Genomic DNA, 23390 nt, shown 5'->3' with positions numbered 1-23390 from the left:
CATGGACAGATGGTCATTATTAACATTTGTATTATATCTCATTTTTAAGTGAATTCTATTTCGTCTGTACGTGTTACCATAATAATCTTCAACAATATAAGACCTGTTACATTTTAATTTTTCCTTGACCACAGCTGGTAACCAATTACTTTTAGGGTTTTTCTTAAAATACACATAATCTCCTGTTTTAAATATAGACATAGGTTTTGCATTGACATTATAATATTTAGAATTTTTCGAATTATTTTTTTCAACGCAGTTTTTGTAATCTGAGAATCTTACAACCTTTGGTTTTAATTTAATTTGAGTTAAAGGAATATTCATTCTTAAAGTTCTAGACATTAATAATTGAGCAGGTGACGGTAAATTGGCTTTAGGTGTGTTTCTATAATGTAATAGAGCTATATAAGGATCTGTATTTGTTTCTTTTGACTTTTTTAGAATATTTTTTATAATTTTAACAGAACTTTCTGCCTGACCATTAGATTGAGAATGATATGGACTAGTAACTACATGTTCTATATCCCAATCATATAAAAATGATTTGAATTCAATAGCTTGAAAAGGCGGACCTCCATCAGAGACTAAAGACATTGGTATACCATGACGTGCAAAAATAGATTTTAAGTGAATTATGACATTTTTTGCAGTAGAATTATTATTTAGGAAAGCAGTTTCAATAAACTTTGAATAGTAATCTGTTACAATGAGGTACGTTTGATTATCAAAATACATTAAATCAATACCTACTTGTTGCCATGGAAACTTATTAATTTCATAATTTATCAGTGGTTCCTTCTGATTAGAAACTTTAAATTTATTACATATTTGACATTGCTCAATTAAATTTTTTATATCTACAGTGATACTAGGCCAATATAAAGTATCTCTAGCTAATCTTAGACATTTGTTTATTCCTTGATGTCCTTCATGTATTTTGTTTAACATTTCTTTTCTCATAGTTTGAGGTACTAGCAATTTATTACCCTTAAATATTAACTCATTAATGACATGAATTTCGTCTTGAATATTATAATAACATTTTAAAGTGTAATGGACTTTATCTTTGCTATTCGGCCAACCTTCATAATAATATTTTTTTAATATTTGCATAGTTTCATCCAAAGCAGTAGCATTACTCAATTTTTTACGATATTCTTCACTAATAGCTAAGTTCATATATATTGAATTTACATGACAATGTAGATCAGACTCATAATCGGGTATATAATGATCTTTTAAAGCTGCTCTAGATAAAGTATCTGATATATACATTTCTTTACCTGGGACATGTATAACATTTAAATCATAAGATTGAAGAGCTAACATCATACGTTGCAATCTAGCTGGTACATCATATAAAGGTTTTTTAAATAAATAGACTAAAGGTTTGTGATCAGTTTGTACTGTCACTTTGTTACCATAAATATACTGATGAAACTTATTACAACCAAATTGTATGGCAAATAATTCTTTTTCAATTTGAGCATAATTTTCCTGCGACTGTGTCATTGTTTTTGAACTATATGCAATTGGACGGTTATTTTGCATAATAACTGCACCTATAGCTGATTTTGATGCATCGACTGATAAAGTTAGTGGTATTTTTGGATCATAATGACTTAAAACTGTTGCATTTGAAATAGCCTCTTTCAAAATTTTAAAACATTTTTCACAATTTTCATCCCATGACCATATAACATTATTTTTTAATAAATTTCTCAAAATTTGTGACTTATTTGATAAGTTTTCAATGAATGGACCCAAATAATTTACCATTCCCAAAAATCTTTGTAAATCTTTGACATTTTTAGGAGACGGCAACTCTAAAATAGCTTTGACTTTCTCTTTGTCAACTTTTACTCCTTCCTTACTAAAAATATAACCTAGGAAACATACTTCCTTGACTAAAAATTTACATTTCGACTTATTTAATTTTAAGTTGACTTCTCTAGCCCTTTCCAAGACTTTTCTTAACCTAAAATTATGAATTTCTTCAGTTTCCCCATAAATTAAAAAATCGTCGACAAAAATTAATATACCTTCCAGATCTCCAAACAAATCTACCATAATCCTATAAAAAATTTCCGTTGCTGCGTTTATTCCAAACGGTAGTCTTAAATACCTGTACCTTCCAAATGGAGTTTGAAAAGTACATAAATCACTACTTTCTTCATCTAACTTCAATGACCAAAATCCAGAATAAGCATCTAGATGTGAAAAATATGCAGCACCTATAAGTTTTGATCTAATTTCATCAATATTTTTTAATGGAAAATATTCTCTCATTATGCAGTTATTTAATTTTCTAGGATCAAGACAAATTCTTAATTTACCTGACTCCTTGACAGTTATGACAACAGAATTTACCCAAGAAGTAGGTTTAGTGACCTTTTCAATGACCTTCATCTTGTCCATGCGATCTAATTCCTCACGAAGTCTGTTTTGTAAGGCAAATGGGACTTTCCTCGGAGGATCAACGCACGGAACGGCATCTTGACGAAGTTTGAGATGAACGACAGGTGGTAAACATCCGAGACCCTGAAAAATGTCATTATATTCAGTAAATAGGGTGTTATGATCATATTGAACATTAAATATTCTTTTTATAATTCCAAATTTCTGAATAGTTGGAAGACCTAAGACTGATTGACATTCTATATTTGTGACAAAAAATATTATATTACTTATGACATTTCCATTGATTTGACATACAATATCACAATGACCAATAATAGGTATTTTATTACCTCCAAATCCTGACACTTTTGTAAAAACTTTTTGTAAAATTGTATTACATAAATTTAACTTTTTAAAGTTTGTCAATGACATTACATTTATATCAGCTCCTGTATCTAAGATACAGTCTAATGTTTTATTATTAATTATTATATCTATGTGCCATGCTTGACTTGAATAATTGTTATTATTAATATTTCTGATTGTTGCAATAAAATGACCCTCAGTGAAATTAGCACTGTCATCATTGGGTTTTGATGACTCTAAGTTTAAATTTCTGACTTTATTGTGACAATTATTTTTAAAACAATATTTAGCAAAATGACCAAAAGAATTACATGACCTGCATTTGACATTGACTGCTGGGCACTTGTAGCGATGATGCTGACCACATCTTCCACATGGATTGATATGACCACTTGACCTTGGCTGTGATGATGATGATGGTGACCCATGACGACTTGAAGATCCATACTGACTTGATCTTGACTGTGATGATGAGAATGACGGTGAACCATGACGACTTGAAGATCCAAACTGACTTGATCTTTTTGAAGTTGACCCTCTTAGACTTGACTGAGATGATGCTCTCGACTGTCTTGAAGTATTTTTATTATGACTGATTTGAAGAATATTTTCTGTGTGTGTTTGTTGGTTAATTTTCTCTGCATTACTTTGTGACATTAAGATGGTTTTTGCAATTTCAATCGTTTTTTGTAATGACAATGAAGAATCTTGTAATAAGCGTTGACGGATATGATTTAAATTTGCACACATATTTGCAATAAATATGTCTCTTACCAGAGATTCTCTTAAATTTCCAAATTCACAATCCAAACTTAAATTTTCTAAGTCCAATAGAAAATTATTGATGTCTTCTGAATTATTTTGTTTTCGTGTAAAAAATGAATTTCTTATCATTGTTAAGTTTTTGTGAGGTGCAAAATATTCATCAAACTTTTTCTTGACTTGTTGTAGCGTGCTTGATTCCATATTCATGTTAAATGATTTGAAAATTTCCATACCTTTGGAGCCAATTGAATGAAGTAGAATTGCAATTTTTCTTTGTTCTGTAGCTTCTTCCAAACCTGACGCCACCAGGTATATTTCGTAGTCTTGCCACCAATTTTTCCATTTTGAATCATTATTTATATTATTTGACAACACTTGCAGATTTGACAGGGCATGAAAATCATGTTGTATGTGTGACTTTTGCGCGTCCTTCGCCATTTTGAATTATACTTAATATTTTTCAATTTATATTATTAACATCCAACTTCCAGTATTATTATATTATTACTATTGATCATCGATATCCCACTTCTGACACCATGTTTTGTTCTGTTTAATGTGGATGACTTTATATTAAAACACTGATTGTATTTTATGAGATAGACTTTTATTCTTGTGACGGTTATACAGAGAGCTTGTTAGCATGACCACAGACGACAATACAATGTGTTACAATCACGTCTAGCACTAGTGATGTGCGATACCAATAGTGATGTTACAGACTTACCTAATTTTTCAAAATCTTTACCATTTTCTCTGCTTTAGGAGTAGCGGTTGGTGTTTTATTGTAATAAAAAAAATAATAATAATAATTACATATTAAATTAAGTAATAAATTGGATGATTTGTACAGTGCCTTTTTTGTGAAAAATCACCTCGAGGGCGCTGTACCTATTATCAATTGAATCACGTTTTCATTAACACTTTAGTCCGTGTGAACTGTCCACGACCTATGACTAGTGGGGTCTCTCCAGTAGATGCACTAAAAGCATAGCATACACTTGTTTTCACGCCTCATGAGAACCTGGCTTTGTTCTCGGTTAGTTGGAAGAAATTGCCAGTTTTATTTATTTTTTTAATTATTGATTTATTAACTCCCTTTTTATGGGCTTTTATACATGAATAGTAAAAATTATATATTAATACAGTACATATTTATTATACATAACTAAACTGCCTCAGTATCAATCTTTTGTATTTGTTAAGTGTTAAATTTAATATGTCCACTGACTCTGTATAATTATTTCCCTCCATAAGTGTTCTGGGCAATGACGAATACATATGATAGTTAGTCCCAGAATTTCTGCACTTAAATAAATCCCAACTTCTAGTATTACGTAGTGGAATCCAAAAGCTTACCAATGTAAGCAATTCTAGACTATCAAATGCATCATTTAGAATTTTATATAGAAATACTCAGTCAGTGAAAATCCTTCCGACAATTTGAGCATATTCATTTCATTTAAAAAAAGCGTTGTTAATTCAACAAAATTGCTGAAATATCCATTTTAAAACTTAGAAAACGTAAGAATTTATTTTGTATTCTTTCAATAGCTTATACATGAATAATAGTAGTGTGGGTTCCAGACGGGAGAATTGTACTCAAGTTACTTCTAACAAAGGCAAAATATTACATATATATTAAACAGTTTAATGCACTTAATATTGTTGAAATTTCTAGTTAACCTAGTTACAAATTCCAACCTTTGTATGCCCTTGTTAGATATTTCCGTTATGTGGTTAACAAAAGAAACTCGATTGAAAAGCGATATCTCAAGAGCATTGTTATTAATATTTTAAAATTGATGAAGAAACTGACTATTTGACATATTTAAGTAAAGTCAGTTTTCATTGCACTAAATTAACAATTTGTTGAAGTTATCTTGAAGACTATTACAAAGATAAATATTTTGAACTATTCTAAAAAAATTAAGGTCATCAGCAAAAAGACATCATGAAATATTTTTGTAATATCATGAACACTGTGGGACTCCACTTGTTACATTTTTTTCTCTGACTGAAGCATTTTATTTTATCAATTTATTGTCTACCAGTAAGATAGCTCTTAAACCTTATTTTTTTGTATGTTTTTATTTAGTTATAAAAAAATAACATTTTTATATCTAGTATAAACCTTTTAACAACTTATTTATATGACATTAAGGACACTTTATAATATGTACATCTAAAACTTATTCTTTATAGTATTTAGGCATAACCCACTATTTTGTTGCCCCGTATACCAAGCTTTTTTAATTTCCAAATAAGAATTTTATGGGAAACTGTATCAAAGTGTTTATAAACAGGGTCTACTTGTTTGTTTTTTTTTTTAATAGCATTATAAAATATTCATAGATAATTAAATGTTGTCCCAAGTTTAGCAAGTTTCTGTTTTATGATAAACTTTTTCAAATCATTTTATTACCTTTTCATTTCAGGTTGCCTCGGGCTAGAAAATGAAGGTTGGTTTGATCCCTGGTCATTGTTGGCTGGCTTCAAACAAAAGGCTGTCAGACTAGGCGCTAATTATGTGGAAGCTGAAGCTAATCGCTTTGAATTTGAAGAAAATCGTAACGTCCTAGTACCAGGAGTTGAAGGCACTTTCAAAAGAGCCAAAACATTGTACGTTAAAACCAAAGACGGAAGAGTCAGACCAATAACCTTCTCTATTTGTGTCATTGCGGCTGGCGCTCAGTCGGGTAAAGTTGCACAAATGGCTGATATCGGAACAGGTCAAGGTCTCCTAAGTATTGCGCTACCAGTTGAACCAAGGTAATTTATCTCTTCTGTATTAGTTTGAATGGAAACTAATGTGCCACTGACTGGTAGCATGATCTGGTTCTAGATCATGCTACCATGCGGTCTGTCTCTCTTACAGTTGCCTGACATTGTATATCGCCATCCCATTTGAATTTCGTAATCACGGTGAAATAAAATTTTGTATGGAAATAAAGGCCCAAATTGGACTGATATTTGGATCACGAAACACGCCCACAAGGAACTTCTTGTGTTATTCTTTATTCTATGTTTTTTTTTTTTTTTTTATATTTACTCCACACAGGAGGCCCTGAAGAAAATAATTTCCCTCAGGGCCTATGTCATCTTTGGGGATGCTGTGTGGAGGGTCTTTTTGTGGAGAGGAAGGAGTGAACATGGGTCTTGAAGAGTCCCATGTTGTAGGAGGGAGGAAACACAGAGGCCGGCAGTTCGTTCCACAGCCGAGCTGTTGAACTTAAGAACGAATCATAGAAGCGACCCGTTCTCATGTGACAAGTGTCAACTGTGTACAAATGTTGGGCGCGCGTTTGGCGTGTATCCCGACTACGCACCGGTGCCGAAGGGATCAATGACGCTAGTTCCTCAGAGCATCTTCCATTGTAATACCGATAGAACAAGGACAGCATACCTACCTGACGCCTGTGCTCTAAAGATTGCAGTCCGTTTGTTAAGATTGGGGAATCTATCAAACGGACCGCCCGTTTCTGCACAGAGTCAAGGGTTTTTTTCAGGTATTTTGGGGCTCCAGACCAGAGATGGCTGCCAAATTCGACAGTAGGGCGCACTTGCGATTTGTACAGGGTGAGCAGTTGTGTACTATTAAAGTATCTGCGGGCCCTGTACAGTACGCCCAGCTTCTGAGAGGCCAACTTTACTCTAGCTTCGATGGAGCCCCCGTACCTGAGCTGGTCACTTATAGTTACACCAAGCATATCAATGGAAGGCCTGTTCGGAAGATTGCTTCCGTTGAAGGAGACAAGATTATCATTTGGATCCCTTTTAGACGTAATCAGACAGGATTGGGTCTTTGAAACATTAAATTCGACGAGATTATTTTTACCCCAGGAGGAAATACTCTCGAGATAACCGTCCATTCTCTGCTTCAAAGCCCTCCGAGCCGTTGGAGTTTGTGTGCCCTTTGGGGGCTTGTCAAACAAAAAGCTATCATGAACTGTACTGTCATCCGCGTAACAATGAATCGGTGCACATGTCAAAAGGTCATTGATGTGCAACAAAAACAAAGTCGGAGACAGAACCGATCCCTGTGGGACGCCAGCATTTATGGAGTGCGAGGAAGAGGTGAAACCGTCAGCAACCGCCTGAATCGACCTATCCCTTAAAAAGTCAGCAATCCACGTACACAGGGATGCGGGAAGTCCGTAAGAATGCAATTTGTTGACAAGTCCTCGGTGCCAGACCCGGTCAAAGGCCTTGGATATGTCTAGTGCGACCGTTTGGGTCTCACCGTGACGTTCCAGGCACCGCCCCCAAACATGCGTCACATACGCGAGAAGATCACCGCACGAGCGGTTCCGCCGGAATCCGTATTGACGGTCGTTGATAATTTTGTTCTTCTCGAGGTATGTGAGCAGTTTGTCGTTGATCACACGTTCCATCACTTTGGACAGAACTGATGTGATCGCTATGGGGCGGTAGTTGGCCGGGTTGGAGCGGTCACCTTTCTTGGGAATAGGGTGAATTACCGCTTTTTTCCAACCAGAGGGCACAGTGCCACACTTCAGGGACATTTTGAAGAGCTTTGTCAAAACTGGAACTATTTCCGCAGCACACCTCTGCAATAGCGATGTGTAGGTTCAGCCGGATTGAGTCCTTGAGCCCGAGTCCTTTGCGGGAAGCGGGTCCTACTCCCACTCCTTTTCGTAATCAACCACTCCCAGAGAACTCGGTCTGGGACTCGGACCCGAATGCCTCCAATCAACGACTCCCAGAGAACCCGGACCCGAGAATGCCTCTAAGGACTTGGACTCGGACCCGAATGCCTCTAATCAACAACTCCCAGAAAACTCGGACTCGGGGTCTCGAACCCGAATGCCTCCCTCCACCACCGGCCTCGCGAGTCCTGCAGTGAGTGGTAAGTTCTGGTGGTGAAGACATCTTCTGTTTACCTGCTTTACAGTAAGTGGATGTTTTGTTTATTGTTTAATATCTAGTACTTATTGGAGTTATTTGGGGTTATGAGTTGCTCTTCTAAACTGATGAGCTAATTAGTTAAATAATAATATCGACTGACATGTACTAATAAATCAATAATAGCAATAAATTATTTGAGTGATGTAAAAAAAAATAAGTTAAGTAATATTTAATTTAATTAGGTGTATAAAAATTAGGCTGTGACTGGGGTTTACACTTTAAAAAAAATGATTCTTACCCTAGTATTGTCGATAGTTTTATCAATCAATTCTGTTTCAGCAATCAATTCTGCCATTCGATACAATTAACAGCATTCCTCAAAATATTAGTATTGAAACAATAAGAAATGATTATTGCGGCTTATAGCCAATGAATTCACCTAGATTTTACCATTTTTCCAATATTTTTAGACTCACTAAGTACTCTAGGATGTACCTAGAGGTGCTACTAAGATATTGCAATACTTGCAAAAATTTGACAAAAAGCGCTCCAGTGGATGTTTTTATTTATCTTCTAAAAATTTTTTAGCTATGTCGTAATAGTGTTCATTCGAAAGGCAAATTTCTGGCAAATGTTTATTTTTAATGATCCTGAGACATATATATGTATATATTTGTGAAACCAAAAGGAAAAATATACAAATCAAGTATATAATATACACAAATCCTACAATAATATATTGAACAAAGTGTGTATGTATTGTAAAAGTAAAAAAAAATGGACTGGAATAAATAGATATTAAAACATGTTGTTAATTGTTAAAATTTTAATAGTTCAATGCTGTACCTAACTACTTCCTGACTTTGTTTTTAAAACATCTCGCCTTTACTGAGTTTAATTTGATAGAGGCTTCGACCAAGTACCTTTATCTATATCGATGGACAGAGATTATGAAAACGACAAATTCTCAACGACAACCGAAATTTATGTTACTACATTTGATTTATTACTGCTTACGCGTGTGCTAAAATTATCATCTGGAACTTGGAACCTAATACTACATCCGTTACGGCCTCGCATTAGCCGTAGCCCAATCAGCTGGAACACGACAAGACACGAATGGATTTCGTTGAACTTCGCCAAAATGTAAACTGCACAACTCGCGACTCGGGTGCGATGGGTGACGGGATTGACTCCGTGTTCTCGTGTGGGTCCGAGTTCTTGTGCGGGTCCTTGTCCTGCTACGGGTCCGAGTTCTTTCGCGGGTTCTATCCGAGTCCGAGTGCCGAGTCCTTGGCCGGACCCGTGCGTCCCGGTAGTCGCCCAGTACCCAGTCCGCACCCAAGAACTCGGACCCGGGACCCACTCCAAGAACTCGAGTTCTTTTAAAAGGAAGCAGTCCTCGGATGCCTCCGGAAAAATGCAGAACTCACCCACCTCTACTCTGCAATACCAGGGCAGGTATTCCATCAGGTCCACTAGCTTTGTTAACATCGAGCCCCCGTATGACGTGGAGTACATCCCGATGCCGGATCCTCAGCTTTTTCATATAGAAGCCGCAGTGAGGAACCGACGGCGGAACAGCACCCCCGTCGTCGAGGGTCGAGTTTTCCGTAAACATTTTCCCTAAAAGGTTTGCCTTTTCGGTGGCGGTGTTTGCTAGTGAGCCGTCAGGTCTGGTAAGAGGTGGCAAACTGGGTTTGCAAAAATTTCGACCTATTGAGCCCGCAAGCGACCAGAACGCTCTGCTGCCATGCGGGCAGGCAGCCAGCTTTTTGCTGATCTGCAGGTCGTGTTCGAATTTTGACCTATTGATGATTCTCTTGCATTCCTTTGCCGATTTGTTGTATGCTGATCTGCTTTCGGGCGTTCGAGATGTGTTGTAGGCTCGGTAAGCCGCGTTTTTTCGTCGAACTGCTTCGGAGCATTGTCGACTGAACCACGGCTTTGAGCCCACACCAGTTTCTTTAGTAGTCGATTGTATGAAGCCATCCATCGCCGATTTGATGACTTCACCAATCTCCTGGGCACATCTTGAAGGGTCCGAAGTCCGAAAACAAACAGCTGACCACGGAAAAGCATTGAAATGGGCCCGCATACCGAACCAATCTGCTGACCTATAGTGCCACACTTTTCTCCTCAGCCTCTCATTGGTTGGTCTGAGGCTAACGGGGATTGATGTCGTCACTAGGCAGTGGTCAGATGATCCCAGAGGCGCTGTGACGTCAATCTTATAACCGTGTGGCACAGTAGTTAAGAATAGGTCTAACAGATTGGAGCGGTGAGTCTGGACATCAGGAACCCTTGTAGGCTCCTGAACCAATTGCTCTAATCCGTAGCAAATGGCAAAGGATTCCGCCTGTCGGCCAGCCGAGTCCGTTGGGCCTGAGAACTTCAACCATGGTTCGTTATGAACGTTGAAGTCCCCCAGAACAACAAACTCGGCCGAAGGGTAGCGGGGCAAGAGATCATCAATAGTATCGCTCAAATGTTTGAAGAGCTCGGAAGTGTCTGATTCGCTATGGTTCGGTGAGCGGTATAGACATGCGTAGAATCTTGCCGTACTGGCAAGATTGACGCGCACCCACATTACGTCGAATCTGGAGTTTTCCAGACTCAATAGTCGCACACAGTTGACGTCAGCTCGACTATAGAGGCAGACTCCTCCTTTCAGTCGGAATCTGCTTGCGAGGGTAAAGCCCGGGCAGTCCAGATAGGAGGAGTCTGGCGGCTCGGCTATCTGAGTTTCGGATAGGAAAAGAAGGTTGGGACGTTGGGACAAAAGATGGTGATGGACGGAATTTAAATTTGTGTGCAGGCCGCGAATGTTGGCAAAATTTACCAACAGTTTTGGCCCGCACCGGGGACGCCTGCTACTCGCCGCTGTAAAGATGTTATGTTTGTTTTTATGTATATTCATGATTTTAATTTTTTTTTTTTTTTTTTTTTTTTTTTTTTTTTTTTTTTTTTTTTAAGGGTATGAAGTGAAAGGAAGGTCTGGAATGGAAAGGTGTGAGGGGTGGGTAGGAATATGGGGTTCAGGCTGTCCAGGAGTGATGAGCGTTTGGTTCCAGCCCACCCACTGCGGTGCTAGGCGATAGGCTGGGAGAGTCCGGCTGGAGAGGGCATCCAATGCGCCCCAAACGCTGCTGCTGGGTCCCCTCCGGTCACGAACCGGCACAACAGCAGTGGCGGGGTTTTTACACTCGCTGATGGGGCAGCCCACCCTTAGTCGTGAGCCTGAGGGTCGGGCCCCTGTACTATCGAGCGGCCCGGACAGCGGTAACCGGTTGTAAAGGGTCTCCCTCAACCAGCATCTCCCAACCGGCCCGCCACGCAGAAGGTGGGCCGACGCACCCGCCACCAAGACCTGGGCAAACCTTAACCCATGAACCCGGGCACCCCTGCTAAGTCACCAAACGTAGCGAACCACTTGGGGTGACCTGTGGCAGAGGTGTTGGTCATCCAATAAATGGTTCCCAGGGCGGCGGTACCCATTCCCGCCTACCAAATTGATATATCTATTCTTCGTCAATTATATTAAGTGCTAGTATGGAACTTATGGAACTTCATTCAGTTTGTGCTTAATGTTATACACTTTCTCAAAAATTAAATCTAATCTTTATACATAACTAGCGGCGTTGCCCGGGCTTTACGCAGAGTTTTTCGAAATCATAAAGTCAAGTGTGCAAAATTTCATCATGTATCAAAATTCTGCTTTAAGGGGTGGGAAAAGGGTATAGGGATAGTTTTTAGAAATTTCATGTAGACAGTGACCTTCCTCTTGTTTTGAAGGGGAACTGTGAAAAATTTCATCAATCTCAGAATAAATAAAATTGTAGATATGTATAAAAATCAAAAATCACCCACCCGTGTGCCTGCCACAGACACTCTTAATTATAATATAAAAATAGATATGTATCTACTTCATTTGTAATTTAAAGTATTTTTTTAACACATTATTTCATTTTATATCATCAAACAACTGAAAATTAAATTAAATTATTCATAACTCATAAAATTTTCTAAACATAAATTATGTAAATACTTATGCCGGGATCACAAGAGGAGAATGCTGTAAAAATGGTAAATGGTTGTTTATCAATTGTGTAATACCATAATAAACAGAAGATGTTGCTTGTGCAATGATGGAGGGCTTAGCCAGTTGAGGAATTGAATCCACGACCCCTGGGTGAGAACCAGGCGCTGTTATCAACTCAGTCACTAATTGGTTGATGAATAAGTTCCACATTTCGTGGTGGAAATAATGTTGCCAGTCATAAATTCCAGACAGAAAAGGCACTGCATATTATTTTGTGATTAACTCGCCATTGAACAGATATTTTGCATAGTATAAAATTTGATTTCAGAAAAAGATTTGTGTACTGCTTCAACAGCCAAGATCCGAACATTCCCGGCTTGAACACACCGATGGTCATCGATCCGTCTGGGACATATTTCCGTCGAGAGGGACTCGGCACTAGTTTTATTGCAGGAAGATGTCCTTTGCTAGAAAATGAGCCCCCCATTGACAACTTGGAGGTGGATCATGAGTTTTTCCACACTGATGTTTGGCCTCAATTAGGGTTTCGAGTACCAGCCTTTGAAGGAGTTAAGGTATGAGTTTATTTGCATTGTAGTTCATAACTTTAATCTATCTATTTCTATATAAATAATAATTTTAATGTTTGTTCATTCAAAATCTTAATTCACCGAAAGTTGTTTTAGAAATGTCGACACAACGTTGTATTCGAATGTGTGTGTTTTTATATACCTATATTATATAGATGTCACCTGTGACAGCTAAAACATGTATTTTTTTTTTTTTTTTAAACAGCGCCATCTGTTGGACGTAAAAGCAACTTGCGCTATTGTTTCTCTATGTGCACAGACAGACTGAGTCACAGCAACGCGTGGCAGGGTACAGCTGATACAGATAATAACACTGTCATTTGTTAATTAATTAAAAGAAAGAAGAATCAAACGCACTTTAAACTAACTAACCATCACGCCGTTTCGATGCAGGAGTAGGCAGAGAGTATTGACCGCCATACAACTTTGTCTCAGCACACACTCCTTGCTTCATTCACATTCATACATACTGTTCTGTTATTTTGACTCTTGACATAGCCTGACTCAAGTATTTGATTCACTTTTTCTTTTTTTTTAAAAGAAAGACAAACATTCCCGGGTTACGAATAACCTGACAATATTTGAAAATCTCCTACTACCACCACAGTAAGCTGAAAATGTGCTTGTGTTGTGATGGAGGACTTAGTCAGCCGAGGAATTGAACACACTACGCCTGGGTGGGACCCAAACGCGATGTCAACTCGGCCACCGATCGGTCATCCTCCTTGATCGTGCTATGTCTTTGTCGGGTGCCCGCGACTTTTTCTACCATTCACTTACGCGACATATATTCTCCTTACACTCTTCCTTTTTGCATCCGTTCTACCATATCAAAACCATCTAAGCGTCCCTTTATTATTTTTATCCAATATTCATACATCAGCATTGCATTTTTTCTTACCATGGTCATACATGGTTTTAATATATTTTTAAAATGTACTTAGTATTTAATATAGGCGTAGCGAATTAATTAATGGAGGTAATGCAATTCATTCACTCCAATAAGTTAAATTATTTGTAAAATATTTAAATAATAATACTGGTCCATCAGCGTTTGCAAAATCATCTCGATAGTAAAGAACACGCAATTCATTACTGAAAATCTCGCAAAACTGCACACGAGTGTGAATGAATATGAAACAATTTGTGAATGAATAGTGCTAACATTGTAAATTAGTATTCCTAAACGAATTTCTTCCTGAATCATTGGATTACGCATGACCAAAGTGGCGTAAAATTCAGTTGCCTTTAGAATGTTTGGCGCATGCGTCGATAGTGCACAGGATGAGTTATATACCTGCACTACTTCAACATGTTCCATTATGAGCGTAATTTGTCTCGCTCATGTCACCGTTTCAGTGTACCGAGCTGTCTCGATACTGCCCGACTTTGTCCCCGCGTTGTATGGTAAAACAAAGTTTTGTGCACGACTCATTTTAATAACTCATTTTATGCATGACTGATTTGCGCTTGCGCGAGAATCTTGAGCTAGATGAATAGCCTGGCGGGAATTATGACTGGGGCTTACTTTCATATATTGATGAGTGGGGCACAGATGTGGTTGTAAGTTATGTGAAGACTGAAGACGAGCAGTGCAATGCACAAATGCACATACCAAAGAACCACTTCTGGTCTCAGGGATCTTATTTCATCACTTCCTAGCGCACAATGTACATATCTGTGAATAATGTCTTGCATTATTGGTTTTCAAAGGTAACCGGATCGTGGGCTGGATATTACGACTACAACACATTTGATGAAAATGGAATTATTGGAGCTCACCCCTACCACGGAAATATCTTCTTCGCAACTGGTTTCAGTGGGCATGGTTTGTACCTCTTACCTTCTCATGTTTCCCCCAAGTACATAAAAAATATTATCATGACTTTACTTAGGCATAGTTGTTGGAAGCCCTGTTATATTTGACATTTTGATTAGTCCCCATTAACTACCGATCTTCGGCCCTTCATTGGAGGGGACCCACCCTTTCCCGACGGCTGTGTGAGGAAACTGATTGTTTAACCTCCTTAGCCGCACACGTCAGGACTCTAATTTTTTTGTAAAAAGAAGCTAAATTTATTTTAAAACGATTCTAGACCCTCCAATGTCCCTGCATGCATGATTGTTAGTAACATAAAAATATACAAGCCGCGTATCGAGGGCAGTTTACCCCACTATCACGGGGCAGTCCCGGCAAGAATGAGCGTGGCACGCGGCCTGGCCACAACGATCCCAAGCACCCGCGTCCCTTAGCCAGTTTTCCGAGATTACCCTCGAAGAAATGTAAATGGGGGGAGGGGGGGTTCGGCCCTTCAGTGTTTGATCAAATTTTAATCAGGTTGTTCGATCAGCCTTAACCACTGGAAACCGTTCGTGCACCAGTGACAAGAATTTTTTCCCGCCGACAAACCGTTCATGCGCTACTGGCATTGGAATTACGCCCTAGCTGGAATTTTTTTGATAAGCGATTTAAACTTGTATGCCATGAGAAAGTGCATAAAAAAATTTATGTTGCTTGAAACACTTTACAGTTCATTTTTTATTCCATTTTTGATTTCCCTCAAAAAGAATCTGGTGTTCCAAAGGTTAAAGCATGAAAACTGACAACAAAATTATAGTAGATTAAACAGAGAATAGGCAATTAACAAAGACCTTTTTTAGGGTAAATTCGAAATGACGTTGATTGCCGATTTTGATGACGTCAAATGTGGTAGGGGTTCAAACAACTAGGCATTAATTGTTTTAAATTGACGAAACTCAGTTTGTCTCGATGGAGGGTGTACAAATTAAGTAGCAAATGAATAATTATAAATGTTTCCAGGTATCCAACAAGCGCCCGCCGTCGGCCTGGCAATAGCGGAATTGATCATCCTGGGCGCGTACCACACCACTGACCTAACAAGATTGGGATTCGACAGATTTGTAATGAAACTTCCCATGTATGAAACAAATATATATTAAAACATAATAATAAATTATAGTTTTTAACAAAATTGTCTAAAATAGTTTAAAAATGTAGTTTTAATAAAGACAACCTTGCAAAGATCGATTAGGGTTTATTTGAATGCTCCCGGTGAAGTGCCGAACAAGGCCCCTCCCTGCTTGGACGCTGCACGAGACGGAGCGAATCCTAATAACTTCTGGATATTTTGCCTGAAAATAAATTTTTTTGAAGAAGTATTAGTAATTTTATTCAATTCATCTATGGTAAAAAAAAAATTATATATATATATATGGAGACAATTCTTCATCATCTTTATTTTCTCTTAAAAATTTTCACACATGAGAATTGTTCAGAATAATTTTGTATCATTAAAGCGCCAGACAGCGTTAATGGAAGCTGAAGAAATGCAACAGAAATTTGGTAGAGAACAATATTGCTAATTGGAACCTATTAAAACTCTGCAGAAACAGGGAATCTGATTGATAGATTGCAGTCTATACAAGGTGTTAAGGGACGTACTTGACTTACTGTAATCAGTGATTCTCGACATCATTTGGAGTAAAAATGTTAATTAAATTTTGGCCTCCGGTGACTTTTTTCATGTTTTTTTTTCTTCAAACCAAACAAATCAGTGGTCACTCAGGCGAATAACCTTCCAACCCCTCAGACCAAAATTTAATTTACTTTTTTTACTCCAAATAATATCAGCAAGTTACAGTATGTCAAGTACGTCCCTTAACACCCTGTGTAATACAGACGTAAAGTAGGAATGCTGTGCTGTTCTACCAGTATTTTAATGAAAGGTTATCCGAAGAATTACATCATTGAAACTCTCGGTGCTGGTGGACACAGCATTTGTGCACGGTTGACATTTGACACATCATCACCTTAGTTGCAAACCCTTTTTTTTTGCTCATTTCTATATCCAAAATAACTTTCAGAGCCATCTGCGTTGTATTTCCGTAGATATTTGTAAGACAAAGTTCTAACATCAAGTTTTTAAAGTTTCCATTTATTTTACAAGGTTCTAAATTACTCTGAACCTTTTGCAATTGCTATTTTGTTTATATCTGACAGTTGATCTTTCAGTGTAGTTTGTTACTTTAGTTGGTTAAGGTTCTAACTTCGCCGAACCATGTTCTGAGATGTCAAAGTTTCAAAAAGACAATTTCTCACATCTCAGAATAAGGTAAAGTGAAGTTAGAACCTTGTCCAACCAATGTAAGCAATGTAAGTAATAGAAACTAGACACAAACTACCGTTTGGGCTAATAATAGAAAAAGGGTGTTATGCTGATAATGCCTCTTTTCTACCCAATGCTTCAATTCGTTCTTACGTTTAACAGTTCAGCTATGGAATGAAGTACGGGCTTCTTTCCTCCTTCCTACAACATTAGGAAAACCTTAGGGCCTCATGGGAGGTGTTAAAAGCATGTTATAATATTGCAATGAAGATGTTTGGTATTACCTAATGGACATGGTGCACAAGATGTAGAGGAAGATGAAGGAGCACTCAGTGTAGTCGTCTCCAGGCAAGTTGCGGTGGCTGAGACCCTGGATCCAGGAGATCGGGGAAAAGGGAAGTTTTGCTACTACACGACCGTCAAATCTGCCAAATAAAAGTCATACTTATAATCAGAGATGTGCTTTATTTCAAATAAATCCATTTCAAATGGAAATGCAAAATGGGTATTTTCCATTTTGCATTTTAAATGCTTTTCTAAAAACCATTTTGCATTTTAAATGCTTTTCTCAATGCATTTTCCATATTAAATGCTTTTTTGCAACATTCTTCCTACTATCTCCACTCATCTTTTTTTCATAAGCCCCAAATATCAGTCGGTCCTCAACCTCGCTATGAGAGATAATTTACATTTGTCAAGTTGCTCCCTGGTAGGAGCCCTGACAATTGAGTGATACCATTACAAAAAATACTGAACATGGGGCCATGACGCTGTAATATTAAATGTTAGATAGCAGTCTCTATGTTTTTACGTTGGCAACATTAGTCCCGCGCAAATGTTTTGTGATTTCATAATCTGTAGTGGTGTTTTTGGATTTACCATCATGTAATCTACATTGATGTCCATTATTAAAGGACAAAATTGTTGAAAAATTCTATAATTATTTTGATTGTTTGACCTGAGAAACCATTTTGCATTTTCAATGCATTTTGAAAACAGGTATTTTGCATTTTGCATTTGAAATGCTTTTCTAAAAACCATTTTGCATTTTCAAATGGAAAAGTTTTGACCCATTTCCATTTTGCATTTCAAATGGTTTTGGATACCCGCTTTGCACATCTCTGCTTATAATCTTATTTCATAATAAATTGTGAGTTCAGTTGCAAAGTATGAAATGACAATTATTAAAATTTAACAATTTGTGACCACAGCTTTAACACCACCATTGTATCATAAGTTCATCACTCTGAACATCAGAACATGCAGATCTAGTAGTAGCGCTTACTTATTATGTATTCAAATGTGTAGTTAATATAGTTTTGCGCTGCCCGGGAATGGAACCCACAAACCCCCACTCGACTTGAAGGCAATGAATAGACCACTAGACTTATAGTCGAAAGTTATTAACTCCGTTGTAACTCCAGTTCAATGAACTATAGAACTTGGATTTGTTTTATTTTCAAAATTGAGACTGACTGGAAACAACTCAGGCAAGTATTAAAGTAGGTAGTTATCAAAAATTATTTTATTTGAATCAATAATTCTATTTTAAATAAAAGTATATTACTTTGTAAGCACCACTATTTAAATAAAAAGGATCGACATGTTTCAAAACCAATGGTTTCTTCGTCAGGATAAATGGTATAAATAACAATTTACAAAGTAATTTAGTTTATTTAAATTAAAACGACGCCGCAAAGTGATTTTGCAATTATTGAAGAAGTAATAATTCTATACTTGATATTGGTATTTCTTTTGTTTAAATTTTGACGTAAGTCGTAATTTTTTAAGTTTACTAATGTTCATTCGAAAGGTAAGTCTGACTGTTTATAAAATTGACAATGTTTGTTTCTGATAGGCATATTAAAATATAAATTAGAAGTATATAAATACTTCTAATCCTACAATTATAATATCCTGTTTTTTTTGTGTATGGGTACCGCCGCCCCGGGGACCATTTATTTGATAACCAACATCACTGCCATAGGTCACCCCAAGTGGTTCGCTACGTTTGGTGACTTAGCAGAGGTGCCCAGGTTTATGGGGCGACATTTGCTCGGGGCTTGGTGGGCGGCGATTGTGTCTGCCCTCTTACTGCTTGACAGGCCGGATTGGGAGGTTCTGACTCCAGGAGACCTTTTGACCTCTACAGCAGGACTCTCTCGGAAAATATCCTCGCGCCGCAATGGGAGGGATAGATAGATTCATACGTCCGTCACTCCTGGACACACTGACCCCCGCATTCCTATCCATCCCTCGTACCTCTTTCCTTTCCAGAACTTTCTATCCTTCCTTTCCTAAAAAGACCCCACACTTAGCATCCCCAAAGATGACATCGGCCCTGAGGGGAATTATTTTCCTCGGGGCCTACTGTGTGGAACTAATGTAAAAATAAAAATATCTATTAATTTACTTACATATTGTTGAACATGCTCAGCAGAGCAGTAAATGCAAATCCAATAGCAAACATGGATTTCATCTTGACTAGAGAAAGATCCCTGTTATTATTTTTTAATCTTTCTTCTTCCCTTTCTATTTTTTTCTTATGTTGCTTATCTAAGGAGTCGCCGTGTGCCTCTTTACGTCTTTCCACTGCAAACAAATAATAGAGGTAAAAGTCAAAATAATATTCCTTACTTATAGAGGTTCAAAGTATAGGTAAAAGTCTCCAACCTTGAAACAAAGTTTTATTATGTAACAATTTCAAATTTGGAGATGAACTTTGATTTGTGAAATGTTATGTAAGTGTAAGTAAATCTTATAATGTGGAAATATGATTTTACCCTTACACATTCTAAACTTTTAAAATGCATTATCACAAAAGTTTGTCTATGAATTCCAGTTGGCGATATATATTACCTGTGCTGTCTCTGCCATGATGCAGCTGTTCAAATACAAGCGTACGAGGGCAATTAAAGAGTGTTTTTAAATATTTTTCATTCTATGACTACAAATAACACAACATAGTATCAAGGCAAATTTGCCTACATGTAAGTCATATTTTGGTACTTTCCAAGAGAGACCTGCGGAGCAGTGGAGGTCGGTGACTTTTTGTAGAAGGGATGGTGGACATCAAATGTTTATACTCGTACTTACTATGTACTTGATATCAAATATGCACATCTAGATGCTAGCCCACGAACAAGATACAAATAAGCTCCATAACTCAATATTTCCAGTATTCAGAATAAGTTTTTTCCGCAAATGGCCGAGACACAAAACATTTTCGCATTAATGATTCAATTATACAATTCACTATTATCATTTAGAACTCGTTGGCGAAGTATCCATCTTATTTTGGGTATTCATTTTTATTTATTTAAATTATGATGAAAAAGTAAATCGCAGGTTAATAATATTCAATAAGAATTCGACTTCAGTATTCAAGCTCAAAGCAAACTGTCAAAGCAGCGCGCGCATACAATCCAATGGATTAGTAATAGAGTATATGATTCTGTCCATTATACATATGAACATTAAAGACAGTTTTTGTACGTTGGATGCTGTCATTAATATCGGATAAAGTTGATGAAGATATTGGCTTGCGGGTCTCAGTGCGCATGCGCAGAAAGAACATATGTTCTATCATTTTGGATACGGTTTACAGATCGCTTCCACACCACAGTATTATTGCTTGTATACGTGTGTTTTATGCGTTACACAGTATTTGAGAATGTATGTGTATTTAGACTCGCCTGCGCTGTTTGTATCGTATCGTTCGTTGTGCGTACACAGAAATGGGACGATAATATGCACAATGTCTTAAAAAATTATAATATTTGTAAGATTTGTTACAGCGCCGTTTTTGTAAAAAAAAAATCACATTAAGGTCGCTGTAGAAATATAAAAATATTTAAATTGCAGTATTGCTGTTTAAGGATAGAAGTCCAAATCTTTTTACTCTAAAATGCAAGGGATGCGGAGCATCCACAGCATGTATGGACGGACCGCGCCTGCTGCTGAGATGTAATAAAATTGAATGAATTCCGAAACAAATAGCATTAAAAGATGATTTTCCAAGTGAAGTAGTAAAAGGGATGATGCATTGATGATGGCCTATTTGTAATATGGACAGGAGCAGACATTTTCATGGTGTAAAAATTCCATTCAAATTTGGAATGAAGCATGAGAAAAGTGTAGGTAGGTACTGTAAACTTACATCTTTTGCTTTGTCTCTCTACTTCTGATTTAAGTTTTTGGTATTTTTCTGTTCTATATACCATAATCCATGTTAGACCTATAAAAGAATAAATATTTTAGAATAACCTTTAAAGTTGGACAGATTTCAGACTACCACTACAGAAGGCTGAAAATATCTGGTAAAATTTCGATCGCGCTGGCCTCGCTTATTATGAATATTTTTTAGATAAAACCTTTAGATTCACCTTAATTACTGTATGACACAACTTTTTGCGTTCGGGGCGGTGGAAAATATTGCAATAAAAATTTCAATTACGTAAAATTAAAATTAGCTTTCGTTTTGTGAAACGAGACCGTCCATTTTCAAACTTTATTGTCAAATGTCATTTTGTTTTGTTGGTATTTCTGTTACTATAGGACGAAACGAACGGCTAGAAGTGGCTAGAAACATAATCGCGCGGGCGTTTTTTTAATGTTAAAATATCCGTCAAATTAGTATTTACCTAATATGCATGCATTGTGTGCGTTGTGATTGAATTTTATTCGCTGGATAATATTTTTTTACGTTCAAATTTTATTTAAGTTAACTATTTCTGCGATGTTGAGCGGCTACGCTAAGTTTGTGTAACATGGTTTATGATGAAAAAGAAAATGCCCCCTTTATACCGCCTGCTCGCGTCAAGGCAAGAAAAACATCCCAGTTTTCAATTAGTTTAGCGGCTACGCTAGGTTTGTGATTCAAAAGAAAGTGTCCCTTTTATACCGCCTGCTCACGTCAAGGCAAGAAAAACATCCCAGTTTTCAAATAGTTTAGCGGCTACGCTAGGTTTGTGTAACATGGTTTTTGAGATATATATATATATATATATATACCATGTTACACAAACCTAGCGTAGCCGCTAAACTGTTTGAAAACTGGGATGTTTTTCTTGCCTTGACGTGAGCAGGCGGTATAAAGGGGGCATTTTCTTTTTCATCATAAACCATGTTACACAAACTTAGCGTAGCCGCTCAACATCGCAGAAATAGTTAACTTAAATAAAATTTGAACGTAAAAAAATATTATCCAGCGAATAAAATTCAATCACAACGCACACAATGCATGCATATTAGGTAAATACTAATTTGACGGATATTTTAACATTAAAAAAACACCCGCGCGATTATGTTTCTAGCCACTTCTAGCCGTTCGTTTCGTCCTATAGTAACAGAAATACCAACAAAACAAAATGACATTTGACAATAAAGTTTGAAAATGGACGGTCTCGTTTCACAAAACGAAAGCTAATTTTAATTTTACGTAATTGAAATTTTTATTGCAATATTTTCCACCGCCCCGAACGCAAAAAGTTGTGTCATACAGTAATTAAGGTGAATCTAAAGGTTTTATCTAAAAAATATTCATAATAAGCGAGGCCAGCGCGATCGAAATTTTACCAAATATCTTTCTACTGTAGTTCCTCTACTTAATTGTGTAATTGACTAATGATAAAACTTTTATATCATATAGATACATTCAATTGGAAGCCATACGTGAGACAGACAATAACAACCCTGTTCAGGAAGCTTTGGTGTGTGCTTCTACGTTAGGTTTTCAAATTTCGGTAATCATTAGTAAAAACTTCAGTTGGTAACGTTTAAATTCATTTGATCAGTTGAGTCTTACGAAATTCATAGAGGAGATAATACCAAGACTCGAGTATTAATAATTCGAGTACCAAATTATGAATTATTTCATTGGGAAGTTTATATTTTGCAAATCAAACCGTAGATATTTTGATATTTATTGACTTTTTTATCATTAAAACAGATTCTCGACTTACCCTCGCCTAAAAATGCAGTGCAAATAGATATGAATACGATCAAAAGAGTGTCACTCCACATCTTGCTGAAGTAGAATTATCACTTATACCAAAAAGTATACTCTACAGGAACAAGAACATGTAGAATAAGGGGGGTTATAGAAAGTAAAATACTGTCTAAATCGAAGAAAGATTGCTTAATTAAAGAGAAATTAAATAATAGAACCAGGAATCGGCAACTAAATGTATTTTTACGTGCAATCCAGTCTGAAGATAGTCATTTGACAAC

General features: G+C 36.9%; 2 protein-coding genes across 3 annotated transcripts in view; one reads left to right on the top strand and one right to left on the bottom strand.

The window, feature by feature from the left end:
* Positions 1-16112, top strand: part of l(2)37Bb (FAD-dependent oxidoreductase domain containing lethal (2) 37Bb) — a 24168-nt gene extending 8056 nt beyond the window's left edge. For both annotated transcript variants that reach the window (XM_089651453.1, XM_089651452.1), the window contains exons 4-7: positions 5970-6303; positions 12771-13017; positions 14746-14860; positions 15854-16112. In XM_089651453.1, coding sequence (XP_089507579.1) covers positions 5970-6303; positions 12771-13017; positions 14746-14860; positions 15854-15993 — 836 coding nt within the window. In that variant the 3' untranslated portion in view covers positions 15994-16112. The remainder of the gene's footprint in view (positions 1-5969; positions 6304-12770; positions 13018-14745; positions 14861-15853) is intronic.
* LOC149424324 (calcium load-activated calcium channel) lies at positions 16005-23390 on the bottom strand. The gene is made up of 5 exons (XM_089651454.1): positions 23123-23390; positions 21319-21396; positions 19577-19751; positions 17444-17584; positions 16005-16185 (listed from the first exon to the last, which is right to left on the bottom strand). The coding sequence occupies exons 1-5, from the start codon at positions 23181-23183 to the stop codon at positions 16089-16091; spliced, it is 552 nt and encodes a 183-aa protein (XP_089507580.1). The 5' UTR covers positions 23184-23390; the 3' UTR covers positions 16005-16088.

Source organism: Hesperophylax consimilis, chromosome 4 (assembly GCF_061612785.1).
Source record: "Hesperophylax consimilis isolate HC1 chromosome 4, BYU_Hcon_1.0, whole genome shotgun sequence".
NCBI classification, from domain to species: domain Eukaryota; kingdom Metazoa; phylum Arthropoda; class Insecta; order Trichoptera; family Limnephilidae; genus Hesperophylax; species Hesperophylax consimilis.
Note: the sequence above shows the minus strand (reverse complement) of the source record. Positions and strands in the feature narration are given on the sequence as shown.